Consider the following 23,512-nt stretch of genomic DNA (forward strand, 5'->3'; position numbering starts at 1 on the left):
TCCAGTGAGGTCTTCCAGTGCTGACTCTCATCTCAAATTCTTGGATAGTGTTAAGTCTTCTGTCAAGCTTATTTTGCTAACTCTTAATGCTGACTTGTGGCATAGACTGAAAGGAACTTCGTTATATTTGCTGCATAAAAAATACAACACTACAACAAAAAACATTCTCTGCACTCTTATGTAACTGACTTAACTGATTTTACTTGCAAAACTAGGCAGGCTGCTGTCGCAAATAGTTTGTTGTTTTCTAGTGTCAGGTTTAATACTACTTCATTTGCTAGGAGCTTTACTTGGCTACAACTAAAATGTGGGACAGTTTGTCTGGTGCATTTGTGGAACCTTCTGATCTCAAAATGTTTAATCATTGGAGTAAATTCATTACTGCTTTCTGCTGACGTCCTCTGAATTCAGGTGTATCAGTTTTATTTTCTGTTCCCTCATATTTATTTATTTATTACCTTTCCTTTAAAATGGTCACTCTCTCTGTGCAAGCTGATTTCCCTTTGGAACCCTCCTGGGTTTATAGTCTGCTGGCTCTGTCCATAAGGGTTTTCAGCCAAAGATTTAGAGAAAAAAAGGAAGGGACATAATTAAAAAATAGCAGTCACTATGGGAACAGCAGCAATTGTAACAACAGGCACTGCATAAACAGTGGGCAAAACTGAAACATCATGCACATAGGAGGTCACATGGCATCTGATACAATCAGAACAGCAGGCACAACAGGCAGCATACACACCCGAGGCAATACCTAACAAAGATGGTCAAATTACTCCATACATGGAGGAAATAATGGTAGCTAAGTGGTTTCACCTAAACTTCAATGTGTGGTGGTCCATAGCTCAAGCCCAACAAATGGCTCGACAGAATTCACTAGCAACACAACATCGCCATCCCTGTGAGCTAAAGGATCAGGGGTTTGAGAGGCCCCATACATCTACTGTTAAGTCATCAAGAGCTGCTGCCTAGTTCCTCGTTGTCCTAGCTTGAGTGGAGAAGGGGCTTGAGTGCTGATCATTTATGTATATAATGTTCGGTCTCTAGGACACTGCGCAACAGGACAGTGTCTGTCCCACTTGGCCACTCATGAGCAAACTTTAAATCTTTCAAGTAACTGAAATAATTATCTAACATCAAACACACATGAGCAAAATTCAGGAGTCTGGCCAGAGGGAGGCACCAGGGAAACAAGTGAAAGAGCAGTGTAAGTTTAGCAGGTGGTCTGGTCATTGGGTAAAGCACGAATAGTGGAACTGCAAGTCAAAAGCAGACAGGCAGTCTTGACAGCAGGTAGAACTCATCACTGGAAGACATATTCTTTAACCTTAACCAGGGTCAACCACAATATAGGACACTTGGACACAGAAGCTGAAATGCTGGCAACAAATTGCTTACCTGACCTTGCCTTGTAAATCCTACCCTTCTCAAATCCCAGCAAAATACACAAAAATTTTATAATATAATGTATGGTAGACAACAAAAATTTACACAGCTGAAAAAAAAATTATTATTACAGTAACATTATCGGGAGCCAGACAACATGAGACTGGCATCTCTCTTTAACATTAAGGGCAGCTAGGCAACATGAGACTGATATCTCTCAAGAAAATAATTAGTTGCAATACTAATGTAAATACAAATGACCAACATAAAAAATAAACATGAAATACCCTAAACCAGTCCTCTGAACACAAGTTAGAGGTCACCAGACAAACTTACCTCTCACTGCTTACTGAAGATCAACTCATTTGATAGTTAGGGCACAAAAAATACTGTATGTGATGAGTCTTGCCAGACTGATAACTACAATCAAATTGCAAGTGATCACTGTTCTGGCCAAGACCAACTAGGAGAGAATTCCTTGATATTGGCTGGTCTGTCTTTTGAGCCCTGGGGGACCAGAAGAGTAACTCATCTGAGGACAAACAGTGGCTAAACTAACAAAATTATAACTGAAGATTGGTATCATGTGGGACGTGAGTCCTCCTTACATACACACAAACACACAAACTCTCCCCAGCGCCCAGAACACATTACTATATCCAGAATTTCCATCAAAATCAGACTCACACACACATTTCAAAAATACATGCAAGCATACCAAAAAGCAAAGGACAGCATCCAGGAAATGAAAAAAATATTGTTACAAATAAAAAGACACTTATCTACATCTCCAATCTCATGTTTACATTACAAGATGACAGTCAGAATAATGGCTACCTCTAGTATACCAAGTGGTGGCTTCTCCCACTTCACAGTGATAACTTACCATTACATAGTATTCACAAGAGGTAGATGCCTTTATTTTAAACTGCCATACAGTAAACCCCCCGTATTCGCAGGGCCACGAATAGCTAAAATCCACGAATACTTAAAACCCCTCTAAAAACACTTAGAACTGCCTATTTTGATAGTTCAAACACAAAAAAAACCCTCTAAAAATGCTTATACCTGAGTATTTTAATAGTTTTATCACAAAAAATGCATTTAGTCATGAAAATATGAAAATACAGTAATTAGTGAATACTTCTCAGTGAAAAATACTGTGAATGAGCAAATTTTTCATGAATAATGTGTATATATGTTCCACAGAGAAATCTGCCAATAGGCGAGTCCGTGAATAGTGAGACCACGAATACAGGAGGTTTACTGTATATTGTCTGACGCCTTTATTTTATACTGCCACATACTGTACTGTCTGACGAAGAAAGTTATGCAAAGTATGCTAAAGTTCCCATTTTACGTAGAAACACTTGAAAAATTGCTACAATACCTAAAATTTAAGAGAAAATTTAAAGGACACTACAGAGTACTGTATTTTATAGAACGACATGCACATCACCTACCTATAGCCATTGGCTCTGTAAAACGATATAGTATCTCCAGAAACCTGATGAACTTCTTCCATAACTGGAGGGGAAAATGCATTCTCAGTTTTTGCAACAGGTTTTACTGTTGTCTCCTCCTGTAAATAATATAAAAAGACATAACATACATTCAGAAAAATATCTGGGGGAAAACTGTGTGTTTTTCAAATAGTAGGGCATTATAAATCTCTCAGCTAGCCTGTTAACAAATATCTTAGTCACTCATTTCCATAATTTCATAAATTTGTTATGGAATACCAGACCACTAACACTTCATAACAAGGTACCCAAAGGAAAATGTATTTCTTCACTTTTGCAACTTGTTTTTCATCAAGAGGGCTATATGCATATCTTTTCTACTCTGGTCACAAAGTAATTACGGCTTACAATTGTATATTACAGCATGATAAAAAGAATATAAATTGACTAAAGTATGTCATTACAGTATTCATGTTTTAATTTTCCTAACTGTTTCTACTACACTTGATAAAAGATTCCAAATACCACATGGTTTACTTACAGGACTAATACTTGTTCCATTCCAGATCTTGCTTTTTGCTAGCAGCATCTTCATTTTACACTTATTGGAAATGATTAACAGCAACAGAATGTTATGCTCTATACTGTACATTATATTTTGTAGATCCATAATCACGCCATTTTGTAAAGATGTAAAGTAATAAAGTACCAAGGATGTTGCCATTATTCTACCCTTAGAATCACCAGATTAGATAGGTGTAGGTTACTAGCACATCAAAAATTGTCCTTTCTTATTAATTTGTTATCCAAAAGCTTCAGAAAAGAAACTGACATAGTTAAGCAAGAGAAAGTCGTTCTTCCTGTCACTGTGCTGTAATGGTCTTTGGAATCTTTAATCAAGCATAGTAGAAACAGTTGTTAGGAAAATTAAAACATGAATAATGACATACTTGTACTGAATTTATATTCTTTATACGTTTTATTGATTAGCAGATCTCACACCTTGCTTCCACCCCACAATGTTGCACAGGTAACACAGTTAATTATTTTGAATATTTGACAGTACCTTAGACTCAGAACTCTTTTTCAACAGCCCTTAAAAACATATCCTCCAATGCTAACATAAAAGTAGGTATTATTTGTAATGCTTCATATATCTACAAGGATGATGGTATGGTCATGCTCAAATCTGAAGTGACATGGTTCTTTTTGCAAAATCTCAGACTCAGTGTAACGGTTGTCAAATAGTGTTAAACTTTTTTTTTTATTTTGCTTATGGGTATATGTATATGATCTCTTTCATGCACTGGTATAGTTTGTAATCTATATGACATAAAAAAGGTTTTGACATAGGAAAAACCTATTTTTGGTAGTCGTCGTTGAGTCCTCAACAGCGACTACCCCTCCATGGTGTGCCAGAGCTCCATGATGACTAGACTAATATCAAAGAAATATCTTTTAGCCTGGTCTTGTAGCAGGGTATTGTGTCGTAATGATAAACACTAAAACACATGATGGAGTATAATGGAGTCAAAAGTAAGAAGGCATTTTCCCTTATGTTCAGCGAAGCTGAACCCAGTTTTCCAACATCAAACCTGCAAGAAGAAGTGACTATTGTGCATGTCTGGGAAGTAGGAGGGTTTTGAGGACTCAACAGCAACTATCAAAAATAGATTTTCCTACGTCAAAAACTGTATTTGATAGTGTAGTCGCTTGTTTTGTCCTCAAGGAGCTTTACAAATCAATTGACAGATGATGAAAGGCTTAAGCTCTCAAAATTTTAATCCCAACAACCCAAAGAAAAAATAAAAACATTTCTGGTCTGACAACAAGCCACAAGTTTCAAGTCCCATTCTTCATTCTAAAAACCTTTTAGGTTTTGGTAACAAAAATCAAGAAACTAAAAAAGAACTTATGTTTTTATGGTGAAGTTCTGTAATGACTTACCTAAGTATACTGGGTGTGGTTGCAGTCTTGTTGCACCTTCCCCAGTGATAGCCAGCATACCGACCCGTTAGGAGGACTACTGGTTTTCTGCTGTAGCGCCTATGGGGTCAGGACTAACCATACCACCTACTGATACACAGTGCAGCCGAATTTGTTCAAGTTCATGGCAGTAATGTTTTAAGAATACTGTCTCTGATGACCACCTGTACATTCAGAGACTTCTTCAAAAGAGACATTTCTGAAGAAGGCCAATGACATACTTACTTTCCTAATATCATGTGACCTATGAAAGGAGTGTGGGTTTGCCTTCTTAATGATGGATATTTGCCATGACCTTTAAGTAAACCTTAAGTGATTGAACTAGGCATAATGTTTTGTCTCCTAAATTGAGTTTTCTTATAAGAATAGGCAATTTCCTTCTTAAAAGATCCTCATTCTTGGCCAGGAATGATGGGCTGGGGGACAATAATACAGGGTATTATTGCGTGATGTATCATCCCCATCTAAGATAGCCATCTGCAGTATGTGAGTTGCGGTTGTATTGGGTCTGCTGAACTGAGGGGTAGATAGAAGTCCAAGTACCATGCTCAGGGGCCAAGTAATCGTAAGTCTTTCAGGAGCGGGTCTTTGTAGAGTGAACAACCGCAAAAGGGAAGTGACAACTTTGATGCTGGAGTCAAACCCGAATCCATAAAGCAAGAGTTCCGTTAATGCTGCCTTGTACACCATGATTTTTGTAACAACAAGATGTTTGTCTTCAAAAAGATATAAGAAAAAATTTAAAAGTGTTTCTATAGAAATCTCAACTGGGCTCTCAGTATGGATATAATCTAACCATTTCTTCCACATGAACTAGTATTGCTGGATAGATGATGTCCATAATTTTTGCACTAGGTACCTAGCAATGTTGGGCGAGTAGTTATCATGGTAGATATTTAAAAATCCATACGTGAAGGTCTCGGCTCAGAAAAGAGGATGTGTAAACAACATTCCTTCCTACTTTCTGGGATAGAACAGCGGACCATAGTGGAATTGATCTTTTCATCCATTGTTCAAGTAATAGGAACCAATGACTGTTTGGCCAATTTGGAGGTATTAAGTAAGTTGTCCCTTTGAAGGTTAGGAGTTTGCTCAAAACCTTCGAAATCTTGGATAATGGAGGAAAAAGATTTATTGTCCTCCACTTACTTGTTTTAGTCTTGTAGGAAGGCATCTGTTGCTGCTGCTTGACTGTCCAAGTTCGGAGACACATATACTGTACTGGGAGTTTGTGATTCTCGCATGTAGTCAACAGGTTCACTTCCGGTTGTGGAAGCATGTTGGCTATTGTTTGAAAAGAGTGGTTGTCCAACATCCACTCTGTTGAGGCTTCTTCCCTTGGTAGATAGTCTGCTATTACACCGAGAGACCCTGTGAGGTGAATTGCAAACAGGTGCCACTTCTTTACTTGCGCCATCCAAAGGATGGCTAGCATTATCATATTGGGAGGAGGTAAGCAAGACCCGATCTCTTGATGCAGGACACTGTAGTCGTGTTGTCTAGAACCAACAGAATACTGTATGTGTCTCTTCTGGAGATTTAAGGTTTTTGAGATAAAAAGGCAGCCATCAGCTCCATGAAACTGATATGACAATTCCTCAGAGTAGCTGACCACCTCCCTGCCACCTGACAATCCTCCCATTGTCCTCCCCAACCTGTCAATGAGGCATCTGTGTGTATTGTCACTCATGCAGATGTAGGAGTCAGGGTGACCTGTTTCGCCAAATTTCTTCCAGGTACAAGGCCGTATCTCCCCAACTTAGGCCTACTGATTCTTTTGGTGAGATCGGTCTCGCATCTTTTTTTCTTGTGTGCAATAGCCAAAATTTGTTCACGTTTTTCAGTTGCAATCTGAGTATTGGATCTATTACTGATGCAAACTACAGCAGACCTATCGTATCTTCTAAATGCCGTCTGAGAACTCTGGGCTGTGCAAGGAACCTTTTGAGGTTTTTCCTTATTCTGTTCTGAGTTTTGATGGGGAGAGACAACAGGCCCTGAAGTGTATCCCAACACAGTCCCAGCCACTGAAAGCATCTGCTGGGCATGAGGCGGGATTTTTTCCAACTGATTATAAAACCTTTTGACTAGAGTCTTTTGACCACCGCTCTTAGGTTTTTCAAGCACTCTTTTCTTGTGGACCCCCAGATTAACCAGTCGTCTAGGTAAGTCATTAGTTGTATTCCTTCTTTTCTGAGTTCCCAGACAACTACCATTACTAATTTTGTAAAAATTCTTGGGTAATGTTTAGCCCTAAAAGGCATGACTTTGGACCTGTACGAATCTTTTCCCATGCAGAACCCTAGGAAGAGGAAGAAGGAAATAGTGATAGGGACATGCCAGTATGAATCTTTCAGGTCTATAGAAATTGTCCAAGTCCCTTTTGGAATGACTGAACGTACTTAGGCAATGGTAGTCATCCAAAACTTTTGGCAATGTCCTTGTTCAATGTTGATAGGTCGAGGATCACTCTTCGTTCAGAGGAATCCTTTTTGGGAACACTGACGAGACGTGCTTGGTGGTGAATATACATATGTTTCTCTATGGCTCCCTTCAACAGGGCCTTCTGCATGTAATCTTCCAGAGAGGGGTCTGGTTTTTGAAAGAACCCATTTAAAGGTGGGGGGGATGAGATCATTTTCACCCCACCCGGCTGAGAATAATGCTGTGTCCCCAAGGAGAAGACTTCCATTCCCTGTGGTGTCTTTGAAGCCAACCCCTGACCAAACAGTTCCTATTAGTATACCCCCCTTCCTCTATCTTTTCTCCTGATAGGCATTCTGGGCATTGCTTTCCCTTTTCCTTTATAAGACAGTTTTGGACATTGTGAAAAGGATGTCCTTGCTGATGTGGCTGTTGTTGTCCCTTTGAAGGGGATTGTCCCTTCTGACCACCTACCTCTTTATGAGGAAAACTTTTGGAAGGTGACTGAAGGCTTATATGATTTTTGATCAAAGTGAGCCTTTTTTGGATTGGGTAAGGGGAAATTTCTGAATTCTCCTTTTCCCAGAAGAGTGTACACTGTACAACTTTGTTGCCGTGCTTGCTTACTGAGTTGAGTTACAACAGAATCCTCAAACAGGTCCTTACAGAAGGGGTTAGACAGTAATAAAGCAGTCACATTGGGAAGTAACTTGTTGGAGCCTTCCAATGTTTCCATTCGTGCTTTTATGTGCCAGTCTCAAAAGTCATAGAGTTGTTGTTGTTGTTGTTGTGGTTCCCCAGACTCTGTTATGCCAGGAAGCCTGCACCGCGCAAGAAGGACACCACGCTTACTGGATCTGACCACAACTGTGTGGTAGTGTGGATGTTGTGATGTTGTCTAAGGGCTGCCAAGTTAGGGCAATCTACTAAGAAATGTGTAATTGTGTGGGGACTAACTTGGCAGAGTGGACATATGTCTGTTTGGGTGTTGTCTATGCGGTGTTTGTAGGTGTTTAGTGATTGGTGATGACCACAGCGAAGTCGAGTCAGGTGTACTCTCTCCAATCTTGAGAGCTGTGTTTCTGTACTGCTTATGTTGGGTGGGGGTGCAGTATTTTGTTGTTGGGAAGGTTATTAAGTGCTTGTCTGGTGAGGTGAGTGTGGATGTGCTTTTGTTTTGTGTGCTGTTTGTGGGTGGTGGTATAGAATTCAAGATATCTGTATAGTGTCTGTGTGGTGTATTCACTATTTGCCTGTGTGTTGGAGGGTGGTCGTGAAGGTAATAGCATGGGCTGTTTGTGTTGTTTATGACCGATGCCAAGAATTGTGTGCCTCTCATGTCTAAGTGTTGCCTGATGGTGAGAATCTTGGTTTTTGGCGTGTAAGTGTTCTATTGGTGTGGATTGTGTACTGCCAAGGATGATTCTCAGAGCTGTGTTTTGTATTATTTGTAGTTTGTTTAGTTGTGTGTTGGATATGGCAGGGTGCCAGGCTGGGCTGGCGTAGTTTATTATGGAGCGGATGTATTGTTTGTATACTGTGATGAGCGTTTCTTTTTGTTGTCCAAATGTTGTGCCTGTTAGTGATCTTAGTGCATTTAGTCTAGGTCTGCATTTCTTGATGATGTTACTGACATGTGGAACAAATGACACTGAAGTGTTGTATGTGACTCCTAGGATTTTTGTTTCGTGTGTGTGTGGAATTGTGGTGTTGTTCAGCGTTGCTGTGGGTCTGTACTGATGTTCTTTGTTGTGACTAGTGAGTAGTGTACTTGTGGATTTTGTTGGTGCTACCTGTAATCTGTTTTGTGTGAGCCAGTTTTCAAGTTGTGTTATGTAAGTCTGTACTTGTGTGGACCATACGTTTTTGTCTGCATGTATTGATATGATTGTTAGATCGTCTGCATATGAGGAGATGTATATGTTGTTAGGTGGTGTTGGTATGTCATGCATGAATAGGTTAAAAAGTGTTGGGCTTAGGACGGAGCCTTGTGGGGCGCTGTTCGGGAAGTTTCTGATTTTGGATGACTCGCCATTGTAGTGTACAAATGCTTGTCTGTCTGTTAAGTAATTGGCGAGCCAGCGTTTGGTGTTGTTGTGTAGTGTGGTGTTGTAAACTTTGTTGATGAGAAGTGGTCTAGAGATGGCGTCAAAGGCTTTACTTATGTCTATTGTGATTAGCAGTGTTCTTTGTGGTGGGCGTCTGGAGTTAATGCCATCTTGTATTTTTGTGTAAGGTTGGTGAGTAGCGTTGTTGTGGAGTGGTGTGGTCTGTAGCCATGTTGAGTGGGTGACAGTGGTATGTGTGGTGTGGTTTTGCGTAAGATGAGGCGTTCTACTACTTTTGATGGTGTGCAGAGTAAAGTTATAGGTCTGTATGAAGCTGCTTGTGTGGGTGTTTTGTTTGGTTTTAGAAGTGCTATTATTTTCCCCAGTTTCCAAATGTGTGGTATAATGCAGTGTGCGTATGAATAATTGGCTATGTTTGTCAGTGTTTGTGTGCCATGGGGACCTAGATGTTTTAAATGAATGTTTGAAATGTTATCGATGCCCATGGCTGCAGAGTTTTTAAGTTGTTTAATGATTCTAGCAGTGTCTTCTGTTGTGGCTAGTATTACTGTGTAATCTAATGGGAACTGTTGTTTGTGTCTGTAGATGTGTCTGTCTTCTTTGTATTTGCGTAGGTGGCTGATTTTTGCGTAGTGGTTTATTAAGATGTTGGCTTGTTGTTTGCGTGAAGGGATCTTGTCAGATGTGGTGATTGAGGCGTAACTTTGAGTGTTCCCACTGTTTGAATTGATGAGACTGTTGATAGTTTTGTGTAGTTTGGATGGGTTGGTTCTGTAGTCTAGTGTACCTTGAAAAGTTTGCCAGTTCTCTGTCTGTTTTTGAGTTAATTTGGTGTTTATTTCTGTGTTTAAATCATGTATGCGATTTGTTGTGATTTGTGTGTGTGGGGTTGGTGTATTTCTTAAATTGTTTCGTTCTGTTATGAGTCTGTTTATGTCAGGCGTGAAGTTTGGGTTGTAGTGTTTTCTGTTGCCTTTAGGAACGTTTCTTTTGTCTGCATTGTTTATTATGTCGTTGAATTGTATTGTTGTGTTGTTTAATGTCTGTGATGATGTTATGTGTGTGTGGTTTAACTCCTGGAAATGAGCCTCAGTGGTTTCAAGTACTCATCCCAGGCGCGCGCTTTGTAGTTAGGGATGGTGTGTCTTGTATGTGAGAAAGTGTCATGTGTGGTTCGGAGTGTTATTAAAATAGGAAGGTGGTCTCATGATAGGTCTGTTTGTGTTTTCCATGTGATTGATGGTGCTATGTTGGGTGAGCAAAATATTATGTCTGGGGAAGTGAGACTAAAGTTGGCTTGGTGTGGTATGTGTGTGTGCATATCTATGTTGTGTAGTATGTATAGCTGGTCTAATTGTGTTGAGATGTCTGTGCCTCTTTGTGTGATGTCTTGATGGGCGTACCAGTCTGTGTGTTTTGGCATTGAAATCTCCTCCCAGAAGTATATCTGGGAGGGTATTCAACGCCTGCAGTCTAATTGTGAAGTTTGCTGGTAAACCCGGTGAATATTCTGGAGGGATGTATGTGTTGATGATTGTGATTTGTTTATTGTGCCCTATTTTGATATTAAATGCTTGTAGTTCTGTGTGTCTGTCTACTTGTGTTAGTGTTCTGATGTACTGCGTTTTTCAATGTAGGATATGTTATGGTGTATGTATGTGATGAGGCCTCCGCCATCACCATGTTGTCTGTCTTGTCTGATGGCTGTGTAATTTGGTATGTTGGGTGTTTTATGTGTGTGTTTTCAGTTTTGTTTCTTGAATGATGGCTATGTGGATCTTTTGTTTGTGCATGAAATGTTTTAGTTCAATGTGTTTGTTGCGAATGCCGTCAATGTTTAATTGTAAGATGTTTATGTTGCGGCGATTATGTCTAAGTGTGTGAGTGCGTGTATTTAGTGGTGCATTTCTGTGGGCGTTAGGTGAGTGTGTGCTATGGGGTGTTGGGGTTTGTGGGGATGTTTGATTTGTAGGAATGGGTGATGGTGTTCTGGGATTGGAGGAAAGTGTGGTAGATGTGGGAGATGGTGGTCTGTGTGGTGTTGGTTGGTTGGTGTTTTGTTGGATAGGAAGTGCTTGTTGTGTATTGTTATTGTTTGTTTGTGTGTGTGTGTTACGGCATATGATGCACTTCCAATGTACATTGTAGTCTTTTAGTGTTCTCAGTGTGGTGCACCGAAGGTGTACCCACCCACCACACAAGTTGCAGTGGACAGATCCACCCCCGGCGCGAGAAGCTGTGACTCGTTTGTTGCAGATGGGACATGTGTAGGGGCCTGGGTTTAATTCTATGTCACCGGCTAGGATTAATTGTAGGGATATAGTAGCCGGGTTACCATATCCCTTCAGAGAAAAACTGGAGATCCAGTTGCGCGGCGCCACCCCAGGCGTGGTACCCTGCGGAGCATTGGGGAGCCACTCCTCCTCTTCTCCCCTCCCTTGTCTTCGCAGTGGGGTTGTATTGTGGACGTTTGATCCAGGCGGCCGTCGTTCCACCGCTGTCTGGAAAGGTCCCACGACGATGACGCGTCCACTCCAGAACCAGTCATAGAGTGCTTCCCATAAGGTTCTCATATGACTTTTAGCCACAAAAGCAAAAACTGTCCTGGAATCTCCTGGAAGACACTAAGGAGGTTGGGTCCTAGCACAGAATTCTGACAAAGCTGTCTCATCTGAGACATCTAAGGGAAGCTTTTTCCTTTCAAAAGGGAGTTGAAGCGTTGCCCACTCCTTGGTAGAATTTCTTGAAACCAGGAGGACTGTGGAAAATGATTTTAGTTCTGTCATTGGCTCACGTTTTTTAGTTACTCCATAATACTGAAAGTCTGCCATTCACATAGTTAATTATTTTAAAAGTGAAGGGACACAAGGCTGGGGGTACTTGGTGAGCAAATTGGGTTTTATTCATAATGGGAGTATAGATCCATTTTCTGTTGACCTAGTAAAGGGTGCCATCTATAGCTTTTAATGCTATATTCCCAGGTAAGAGAACTGTTTCCTTTTGAGGTTTCTCCATGTCTGGCAAAGGTGGTATCAGGTGCCATTCTTTATTAGAGAATACTGTCCTGTCTCTAAACTCCATAAGAACATCTTCGATCATGGTTCTTCTCTCATTAATTAGATACTTACCATCAGGAGAGAAAATGCAGACGATTATCAGTATCACCAGGAGAGAATATTGGAGCCCGTTATGTTTTGATCTGGACTTTTGTAGTCTGAACTGGCCATTTTGTTGGTTCCAGTTGGAATTCTAACCTTAGACCTTGTTTGTGCAGAATTTGTTTCCACTCTCCCTTTTCAGTTGCAGGATGCAGTACTTTTACACACTGGATTGTATATCACTAACTTTATAAAGTACACACTGGATTGTATATCACTAACTTTATTTCTTTAATTTCCTGTTCAGAATCATGTAGTATGCCCACTATATGTTGCCGCTCTGTAGCAAGGGCATCTTTGATGTTACTCATAATTTCCTTATGGAATTGATAAAACGCTGCAAACCGTGTATCCCTTTTGGGGGAGCTTACGTAACCTGACTGAGCACCCACAGCTGAACTATAGCTGCCTGTTACCCAGGGGGCTGAGGTCCTGGGTAAGTTACTATACCCCTTCAAAAATGTAGTCACTTCAATTGGGGTTAGGTGGATCCTTGTATTGTATCCCTTTTGAAGGAAGGATCCTGCTCAGCTTCTGAAAGCTGCATGGGGACTGAATTCTTTCTGGAAGGTTTCTCCCATGGTTAACTGAAACTTGTGTCCCTGATCCTTCTGGGTTCAGCAAGGTCATTTCGGTAGCAATATCAACTTCATATTCTTTTGTAAGAAAATCACCTCCAGGTGAAGATTCCTCTATTTCCTCTGCAGGATTAACCTGGGAGGTATTGGGACTGATGTTAATACATTTTGGCCCAAACATAGATTTTCTGAGAGAGGGTTAAATATCTGCTGCCAGAGTTCTGCCGCAAAGATATAATTTCCCCCTTCCTCACCCTTGCTGAACCCTACAACCCATTGAGACAGCTTAAAATGAACTGTTTCATCCTTAAACTTTTTGCCAGGAGCACACTACTAGCAATTTGCTAAGGAACACTTGAGCTGAGGGTCTGCGATATAAAACAAGTTCTTATTAGAAGCTAGTTAGTATTAATTGTTTTTAGTGGGGGACACTTCTGTAGTTCCTCATATAGTTTCCATATTACAGGTTAACTTGATTACAAGTGTGTAGCTGTAATACATTTAATTACATATCTATATTAACTTAAACCCTCTACGGTTTAGGTTAGTTTTGACATCCGTATATGGCTGTATTACTTAAACTGTTAGTCCTTTTGCAATGGCTATGTGAAATTTTAACTCTAAATTGTCAGGCCATTCAGACTAATCTTCTATGAACTAACTTGTTTAACTAACCCAAGCTACAGTTTTATATGGCTCAGGTTTATGCTTCTAGTATAATCTACGCTAAGCTAAGCATAGAGGATTTCTTAGAGCGTTCTCACTTAACCTATTCTAAGTCACTGATTATTCTGGCAAATTTAAAACCTAAGGATATAAACTACACAGAAAATAACCCTCTTATAATTTGGTTCTCTGTTTTATGTAGCCGAGACTATTCTCTTGTCTGATAATCAGCCACATTGTTTCTAAGCTAACAGCAGGATATTCCCTTAAAAAGGGATTCCTACTTAATCTGGTTAGGCTACTGCCCGTTCCAAGTTTATATCAATAATGTGTAGCCTTACAGATAGGCTGCCAAGTCATAAAAAACTAGGTTATATTTTTATTGAGCCTAGAACACTATATATAATCCTAAGTTTTATTCGTTCTTTATTAGCCTACTATAGGGTATTACCTAATCCAGATTATTATTATAGATCACTCTTAAATGTATAGGCTATATATAAACAGAAACTTACAAATATGTACCCCTACGGTTAAGCTACTATTTTTGTCTAACCCAGGTTGTTGTTTATATCCAATCCTAGGTTATTTGGTCTACTATATAAAACAGTAACCCAATAATGCTTACTCTTATATCTAGGCTATCACTGACTCTAATCTAGGATGCTGCCTAATCTGGATTATTTAATTCACACTTAATGGTAAGGGTTACGTAAAACATAATTGCCTTAGTATGCAGCCTTAAAGCTAGGCTACCATCTCATCCAGCACAGGTTACCATTTTCATCTGGTCCTAGGTTACATGGTCTAGGCTAACAATTTAGTCCAATAATGGGGTTTTTAGTAGAAGGTTATCACTCAATATAAGGTACTGCCTAGTCCTGAATTATTTAGATCATACTTAAGTATACAGGTTATATAAATGGAAAAAATCTGTCGCCTGTTTATCAAATCCTAGGATCCTTGGTGTAAACCAGGCTGCTGCCTAGAACCATAAAAGTATATGCTTAAAAGGTTCTTACCTTAATTTAGGTTACTACTTAAGCCAGGTTATTGAAATCACCTTTAGGATATGTAATCCTACCTTATAGGCTACAAACAACACCTACTATAGTCTAAATTATTCTCATTGAATCTGTTAGGCTACCATTTCATGTAGGCTAAAGCCTAGGCTATTGTAGACATCGTTATCTGAAAGGATTATCTATATTAAAAATAAATTGGGGAACATTTCCTTAGTTAAAACTTCTAAATAGAATGAAAAATTCCTCAAATTTTGCAATTTTCACAAATAGTAAACATAGATTGTGAGAAACCATCGACCATGTGCTCACAAATCAAAGGCTGGTTTCCGGCTTTCATACACAAATTAAACACCTGTTCCACAGTTTAAAATGATAATTAACTGCAGCTTAAAAATAAGCACTTAACTTACACGTTTAGATGTTTCCATGATCCTCACTGGTGAAAAAATTGAGAATTGAAGCAATTTTAGTGTGATGTGACATTCACATTCTACATTAACTAGAGAGGTAATGGCTCCTTGTCTTTTACCGACCCGCTCATAAACAAGATGGCAAATGCGCATGCACAATAGTCACTTCTTCTTCTTGCAGGTTTTGACGTTGGAAAACTGGGTTCAGCTTCGCTGAAGATAAGGGAAAATGCCCTCTTATCTTTGAGTCCATTATTCCCCATATGTGTCATAGTGTTTATCATTACAATACAATAACCAGCTACAAGACCTGGCTAAAAGATATTTCTTTGATATTAATCTAGTCACCATGGAGCTCTGGCACACCATGGAGGGGTAACTCCTTAAGTTGGAAACAAGTGACTACACTATTAAACATTTATTTTTTTTTTACACTGTTTAGTCCACAGCACGGAGTGATAAAGGTTAGCAATCTTGTCCATGTCAGTGTGCTTAACTTGCTACTCAAAGTGTTCTCTGTAACTACCTCTACAACATATAACAATACAAGAAACCTAATGAGCTTAACGGTCGAAACAAAATTTTCAAAATAGGAATAGGAATTACAAAAGGTTTTCTTTGAATTCTGAAGTTTTAGGCTATGTTCAGACTGCCTGCCCATTGTGAAATGATTTATAGGCCCAACGAAAATAATCTAAGATTTCTCAGGTGTAATCTCGTTTACATTTAGAGATTAACTGTTATTTTAAGGATAAAAGATGATGATTCTTTGAATATAGAGAAGATAGCTATTAATCTAAATATTTATTTGTAATGACGCAAAGGATTATGTAACACATTTTTCTTACTGACGAAGAATGTTATTTTCTTGAGTGTCCTTCTGTTTGCTTCTGGCTTATAACTGATTTATTCATAAGCTAAACTGAAGTGCAAGAATGTATAAATTACTTCATACGCTTTCTAGCCTGAAATTGTTGATATAGAAATGTGACTGCTGGGTGTAATGTATTTTTAGCAAGTAAGAAAACTTAACATGCCTAGATCTAGGAACAAAATCTTGGCATTAACAAAATTGTTACTGCATAGGTACATAAAGGCAGTCCTCGCTCATCGGTGGCGTCCGTTAATGGCGTTCCTGGTTTTACAGTGCTTGGCTAACGGAGTCGTTAACCAGATTTTCAGTGAGAGTAAGCCATTTTCAGTGTCGATAAGCAGTTTATTGGTGTCAGTAAGCGGTTTATCAGCACTGATAAGCGGTTTATGCACTGGCACTTACGATGTCATAAACACCATTTATTACCATAAATATCAGCGATTTTTGGTTAGCAGCACTTGGTCAGGAACAGAACCCCCGCCGTTAACTGGAGACTGCCTGTATTTGCTAATAAACTATTATTTTTGAAATGATTAGGAAATATAACACATTATTTTTCACAACAATCCAAATACATATTCCTGTAATAAATATTTAATACATATTATCAAGATGATTTCATTGTCTCTATTCATTGCAGATCTATGTTCCAGGTGGTTCATGTTGCCGACACTTGAGTGGTTGCGTCACACAAGCCCCGCCCACCCGCTGATATCAATCGATGTGTTTTAGCTACAGTAATGCTTTCGTATTTATTTTTCTTTTTTTCAGCATTAAGGCATAAAAATTATGAAATAGGACTACTTACAATGTTATGGTTGCAATAAAAGCAATATCAGTGTCAAGTAATTTTTATCGATCTATTTGTATCATTTTAACATCTGAACCTAGGTGTGATGAAGATATTTTTGTCGAATGCATCGGTGCTTGATGAACAAAAGTTTTGGAAATGTTTTGTCACTGTTTTTCAAAAATTTTGCTACACATAATATTTTCATAGTTTTGAAATATATTATAGATTTTGCTCTTATGAAACAGTCATTATTTTATCAAATAAATGTGTTATCGCATTCAAATATGAGATAAATACACACAGTAAACCCCCCAGATTTGTGGGCTCACGAATTTGCTGGATTTTCTGTGGAGCCTATCTAAATATTATTCGAGGGAAAACTCACCCATTCATGGGTTTTTTTGTCAAGAAATATTCACTCATTAATGTATTTTGATGTTATTTTCATGACTAAATACATTTTTTATGATAAAATAATAATAATAATAATAACAATAATAATAATAATAATAATAATAATAATAATAATAATAATAATAATAATAATAATAATACGTGTAAGGGCACAAAAGACCAGCTTCTAAAGACAAAATGGTAATGAAGAAGAGTAAGAGAAGGAGAACAAACCTAAGCATGGCATGGATTGACAACAAGAAAGCCTTTGACATGATACTGCACACGTGGCTAACAGGATGCCTGAAAACATATGGGGCAGAGGAAAACTTCATCAGCTTCCTTAAAAATACAATGCGTAACTGGAATACAGTACTTACAAGCTCTGGGATAAGACTAGCAGAGGTTAACATCAGGCAACAGAATTAACCCTTAAACGCCGAAGCCCTATTTACAAAAACGTCTCCCAGTATGCCAACAGCGGCGTTAGGAGCTAAGCGCCAAGCGGAAAAAAAGTTTTTAAAAAATCACAGCACGCTTAGTTTTTAAGATTAAGAGTTCATTTTTTGCTCCTTTTTTCTCATTGCCTGAAGTTTAGTATGCAACCATCAGAAATGAAAAAATATCATCATATATAAATATTGGAATATATGACAGCAAAAAAAAAAACTCATACTGTATATAATTGTATACAAATCGCTGTAAGCAAAACGGTTAAAGCTAATGAGTTAATTTTTTTAGTTGCATTGTACACTAAATTGCGATGATTTTGGTATATAGCAGATTGTAAAACGATTAAAGCAACACAGAGAAAATATTATCACAAAATGATGCATGAATTCGTAACGTGCGGACGTAAAAAAGTTTTTTCAAAAATTCACCATAAATCGAAATATTGTGCTAGAGACTTTCCAATTGTTTCAAAATGAAGGAAATTGATTGAATATTACTAGACTGTAAGTTTTTTAGCTTACAATTGCATTTTTTTACCATTTCGATCGAGTTAAAGTTGACCGAAGGTTGATTTTTTCTATTCATCGTTATTTATATGAAAATATTTCAAAAATGGTAAAAGCTAAAAGCATGATTTATTTTTTGTTGTATTCTACATGAAATTGCGCACATTTTGATGTATAACATTTTATGTAACGAATAATATAAAACGGCGATAAAATTACGACAAGGTGACTCAAGAAATGCTAGGATTTTTAGTGGAGTTCACGTGCGGATGGAAGGAAAAAGTTTTTCAAAAATTCACCATAAATCGAAATATTGTGCCAGAGACTTTCCGTTTGTTGCAAAATGAAGGTAAAGGATTGATTGTTACTAGAATGTAAGAATTTTGGCTTACGATTGCGTTTTTTAGCATTTCGATCGAAAGTTAAAGTTGACCGAAGGTTGATTTTTCTATTTATCGTTATTTATATGAAAATATTTCAAAAATGGTAAAAGCTAAGAGCATGATTTATTTTTTTGTATTCTACATGAAATTGCACACATTTTGATGTATAACACTTTATGTAACGAATAATATAAAATGGCAAAAAAATTACAAAAATGTGACTCAAGAAATGCTAGGATTTTTTGCGGAGCGAAGGAAAAAGTTTTTTTCAAAAATTCACCATAAATCGAAATATTGTGCTGGAGACTTTCCGTTTGTTGCAGAATAAAGGTAAATGATTGATTGTTACTAGAATGTAAGAATTTTGGCTTACGATTGCGTTTTTCGAGCATTTCAGTCGAGTCAAAATTGACCGAATGTTAAAATTTTGTCAGTTATTGTGATTTAAATGAAAATATTTCAAAACTGTTAAAAGCTAAAAGAATTATTTATTTTTTGTTGTATTCTACATGAAATTGCACACATTTTGATGTATAACACTTTATGTAACAAATAATATAAAACGGCGAAAAAATTACGACAAGGTGACTCAAAAAATGCCAGGATTTTCAGCGAAGGAAAAAGTTTTTTTCAAAAATTTACGGATGCCCCTCAGGACACCCCGATGCTTCCTAGGGGTCGTAAAAGGCACGGGATGTGGTCCTTGGTTGCCTTCAGTCACACGTGGGCGTACAACACGGCGCTGAAAAGCTGGGTCACTTTGGCTGCTGGGTCCTTCTCCAGCATCCCAGTCTAAAACTCGTCTCACACGCTCACTACCGACAGGCAGTATGCGCCTTTCACGGTCCTGACGGCTTTGAGACATCTCTGCAAACGTCCTGTTGCAGCACAAATATGCAAACACTCGCCAAAGTTCTGCAAAACACGGATGCGTCAAAAAATCGCTCTCGCGACGGTCCGGCCGCTGATGCTGTCTGGTATGAGAAGGAGGGAATTCGGCGCATGCGGCGTCTGGGTGATGCTTATAAACAAAACAACAGCTTGATCCATGAACTCCCAGCATCCCTCAAAGGCGTGATTTGAAACCTTCCGCAAAACTAGGCCATAATTATTTTTCCGCGAATATTTAAAAAAGCATTTTTAGTCGGCGTATGGTACGTGCACTTGACATCCAACAGACAATTTTCGTTGACGTATGGTACGTCCATTAGGCGTTTAAGGGTTAACCATCTGATGTTCATGGACGGCATCAAGCTGTATGGTAAGAGCATCAAGGAAACACATACCCTAATCCAGACTGTAAGGATTTTATCTGGGGACATCAAAATGGAGTTTGGAATAGAAAAATGCGCATTGGTCAACATACAAAAAGGCACAGTAACACGGACTGAAGGTATAAAGCTACCAGACGGGAATGGCATCAAACACATAGATGAGACAGGATACAAATACCTGGGAATAATAGAAGCAGAGATATAAAACACCAAGAGATGAAGGACACAATCAGGAACGAATATATGCAGACTTAAGGAGATACTCAAGTCAAAACTCAACACCAGAAACATAATGAAAGCCATAAACACATCGGCAGTACTAGTAATCAGATGCAGCGCAGGAGTAGTGGAGTGGACAAAGACTGAACTCCGCAGTATAGACCAGAAAACTAGACAACACATGACAATACACAAAGCACTACACCCAAGAGCAGATACAGACAGACTATACATAACATGAAAGGAAGGGGGGGAGAGGGCTATTAAGTATAGAGGACTGCATCAACATCGAGAGAAGAGCACTGGGGTATTATCTGAAAACCAGTGAAGACGAGTGGCTAAGGAGTGCATGGGAAGAAGGACTGATAAAAGCAGACGAAGACTCAGAAATATACAGAGACAGGAGAATGAAAAACAGAACAGAGGAATGACACAACAAACCAATGCATGGACAATACATGCGACAAGACAAAAGAACTGGCCAGCGATGAAACATGGCAATGGCTACAGAGGGGAGACTTCAAGAAGGAAACAAGGAATGCTAGCAGCAGCACAAGATCAAGCACTAAGAACCAGATATGTCCAAAGAACAATTGATGGAAATAACATCTCACTCATATGCAGAAAGGGCAATATGAAAGACGAGACCATAAACCACATAGCAAGCAAATGCCCGGTGCTTGCACAGAACCAGTACAAAAAGAGGTATGGTTCAGTAGCAAAAGCCCTCCACTGGAGCCTGTGCAAGAGACACCAGCTAGCTTGCAGTAATAAGTGGTACGAACACCAACCTGAGGGAGTGATAGAAAACGATCAGGTAAAGATCCTCTGGGACTATGGTATCAGAACAGATAGGGTGATACGTGCCAATAGACCAGACGTGACGTTGATTGACAAAATCAAGAGGAGGAAATTGTACCCATAATCATAGGAACACTAGGCACGATCCCAAGATCCCTGAGAAGGAATCTGGAAAAACTAGATGCTGAAGTAGCTCCAGGACTAATGCAGAAAAGTGTGCTACTAGAAACAGCGCACATACAGTAGTGAGAAAAGTGAAGGACTCCTACGGAGGCAGGATGCAACCCAGAACCCCACACTATAAAAACCACCCAGTCAAATAGGATGACTGTGATAGACAAAAAAAAAAAAAATAAATAAATACTAATAATAATAATACTGTAAGATTAAATACTGTGTAATTAGATGAAATAATAAGTGATGTTTTCCCTCTCTCTTTCTTCCATCCTATTTCAGTTTCTCTCTCTCTCTCTCTCTCTCTCTCTCTCTCTCTCTCTCTCTCTCTCTCTCTCTCTCTCTCTCTCTCTTCCTGAGAAGAGAGAATATTTGTTTGTTATGATAAATAAATAATTAAATAATTTACCTAATAATAAGTACTAATTTTCAAATATATTAATAATAATAATATACTGAAATTACAACATTTATGCATTTCTATAGTAAATGAAAAAATTTAAACAAACAAATTTCACACCCAATCTTTTTTCATGAGTTTCGGAGATCACAGGGGAGGGTGAACCTGTTAAATATGTCAAGTACCCTGACAGCAAGGTTTGGGTGGTCAGCATAGCCTGTAAAGTCACCACATCGGCGCCAGCGTAGTGTTTCGGCGGCGCCATTAATTAAGCCTCCGCTGAGCATGTTTTCTTTGGTGACTTCCCATTTTCTTCAAACTCAATTAGTCACGCCTAAAACGTGCCAGGTCATGCATTTTTAATCATTTTTACTTTATGCGTATTTATACAAATGTCACACATTGTGTATCACATGTTTCTTCATTCACAGGCATCAAGACTGTATCCATATTGTAGTTCTGTATGTTTTGTATTGTAATTTGTACTCGTTCACTGCATATTATTGTTTATTGTTTCGACCTCAGGTCACAGTCAAGTCCATTGTCTCTCGCGGGCCGGCGTCAGTCGGCCACTATATAAACTGCCTGGATCTGTAATAAAGTAGCAGTAACTTTTACCTGCTCATTTCTTTGACACCTTACAGTGGTGACCCCAGGAGTATCCCGGAGCCATTAGCGGACCGACACAGCGACTTAGTCTTGGCTCCAGGATTTCTCCAAAACGCTCTTAGCGGCCTAAACACGGCGCTGTAACCAGCGTTTGAGCGTGCTGACTCGCCGGCGCACCCCACCAGCGTCACTAGCGGAACCACACGGCGCACGCAAAGTGCGTACTGACGCGAGTACCCCACTCCAGTAAGGGGTCAAAGGAGCGAGCATGGACGCGGATATCCCTCCTTCATGCAGTTAAACGCGACCCAGCGGACTCGGAGGTTTACCTACCTCCCATCACACCCGCGCCCGCCCCTGCATCGAGGCCCTCCCGCAACTCCACACCAGCGCTCCGAACACACGACGGCCGGGCAACACAATCGCGGGCCGCCCTCACCATAAAACTGCCGCCGTTTATGCAGGGGAACCCATTGATGTGGCTGCGCAGGGTGGAGAGTCACTTCAGAATCGCGGACCTGACGGACGAAATCCTACAGGCCGACACAGTGCTCAACACCCTTCCGGAGGACGTGTACAGAAAACTCATCTCGCGAGTACCCGAAACACACACCCTCACATACAGCACCACAAAAAAGTTCCTCCTCGAAGCTTGCTCCCTGCCCATTGCCGAGCGGGCTGCCCGTGCTATCGACCTTGCCATAAACCCACGCCACGACCTCAATTCAAGAGACGCTTGGAGCGTGGTCGTAGATCTCCTGTCACTACCAGACTTGGGTGGCACAAAGAAGCGGCAGGAGATAAGCTTCGCACAGGAAATCTACCTTCGCCAACTCCTCCAGGAGGTACGCAACCAGATCGCTCACCCATACACCATACCTATCGAGGACCTCATAGAGACGGCGCAACATCTCACAGACTCCGTCAAGGCTTCACAGCGGCTAAAACCGCCACACAGCCGGTCAGCTCCGGCCCAGCCTGAAGAGGATGTAGAGCAGCCCGTCAACGCCATCGCCAACAGACGCCCCACCGAACCACAGCAGATGGAGGTCCCGGGCTTCTGTCGCTACCACAAGTGGTTCGGAAAGGACGCCCGAAACTGCCTGCCGCCCTGCTCATTCGCCCGTTCAAAAACGCGGGGTGGCGGCGCCAGCAGGACAGGCCGCCATGGCAGCCGAAGAACCCAGGGCCTCAAAACAGTAGGTTTTATGTCCGCGACACCGTCTCCGGCAGAATAATGCTGGTCGACATAGGGGCCTTTAAATTGGTCTTCCCAGCATCCAGAGAGGACCGCAACCAGACACCAGACCCGGCCGCTTTCCTGACGGCCGCCAACGGAACCCCATCCTCTCCCACGGCACCAGGCTCCTGTCGATCTCCATCCTTGGCCAGAGTTACTCCTGGGACTTCATCGTCCGCGAACGTGGGAACCCCACTCCTGGGGGCCGATTTTCTGGCGCACCGGCCTGCT

The 23,512-nt window shown here is 40.0% G+C and overlaps 1 protein-coding gene across 3 annotated transcripts in view; it reads right to left on the reverse strand.

The window, feature by feature from the left end:
- The window catches only part of eIF2D (eukaryotic translation initiation factor 2D), a 192,550-nt gene that overhangs the window by 52,919 nt on the left and 116,119 nt on the right, over nt 1–23,512 (reverse strand). For all 3 annotated transcript variants that reach the window (XM_067089626.1, XM_067089625.1, XM_067089628.1), the window contains exon 9: nt 2,847–2,965. In XM_067089626.1, the coding sequence (XP_066945727.1) occupies nt 2,847–2,965 (119 nt within the window). The remainder of the gene's footprint in view (nt 1–2,846; nt 2,966–23,512) is intronic.

Source organism: Macrobrachium rosenbergii, chromosome 46 (assembly GCF_040412425.1).
Source record: "Macrobrachium rosenbergii isolate ZJJX-2024 chromosome 46, ASM4041242v1, whole genome shotgun sequence".
Classification (NCBI taxonomy): Eukaryota; Metazoa; Arthropoda; class Malacostraca; order Decapoda; family Palaemonidae; genus Macrobrachium; species Macrobrachium rosenbergii.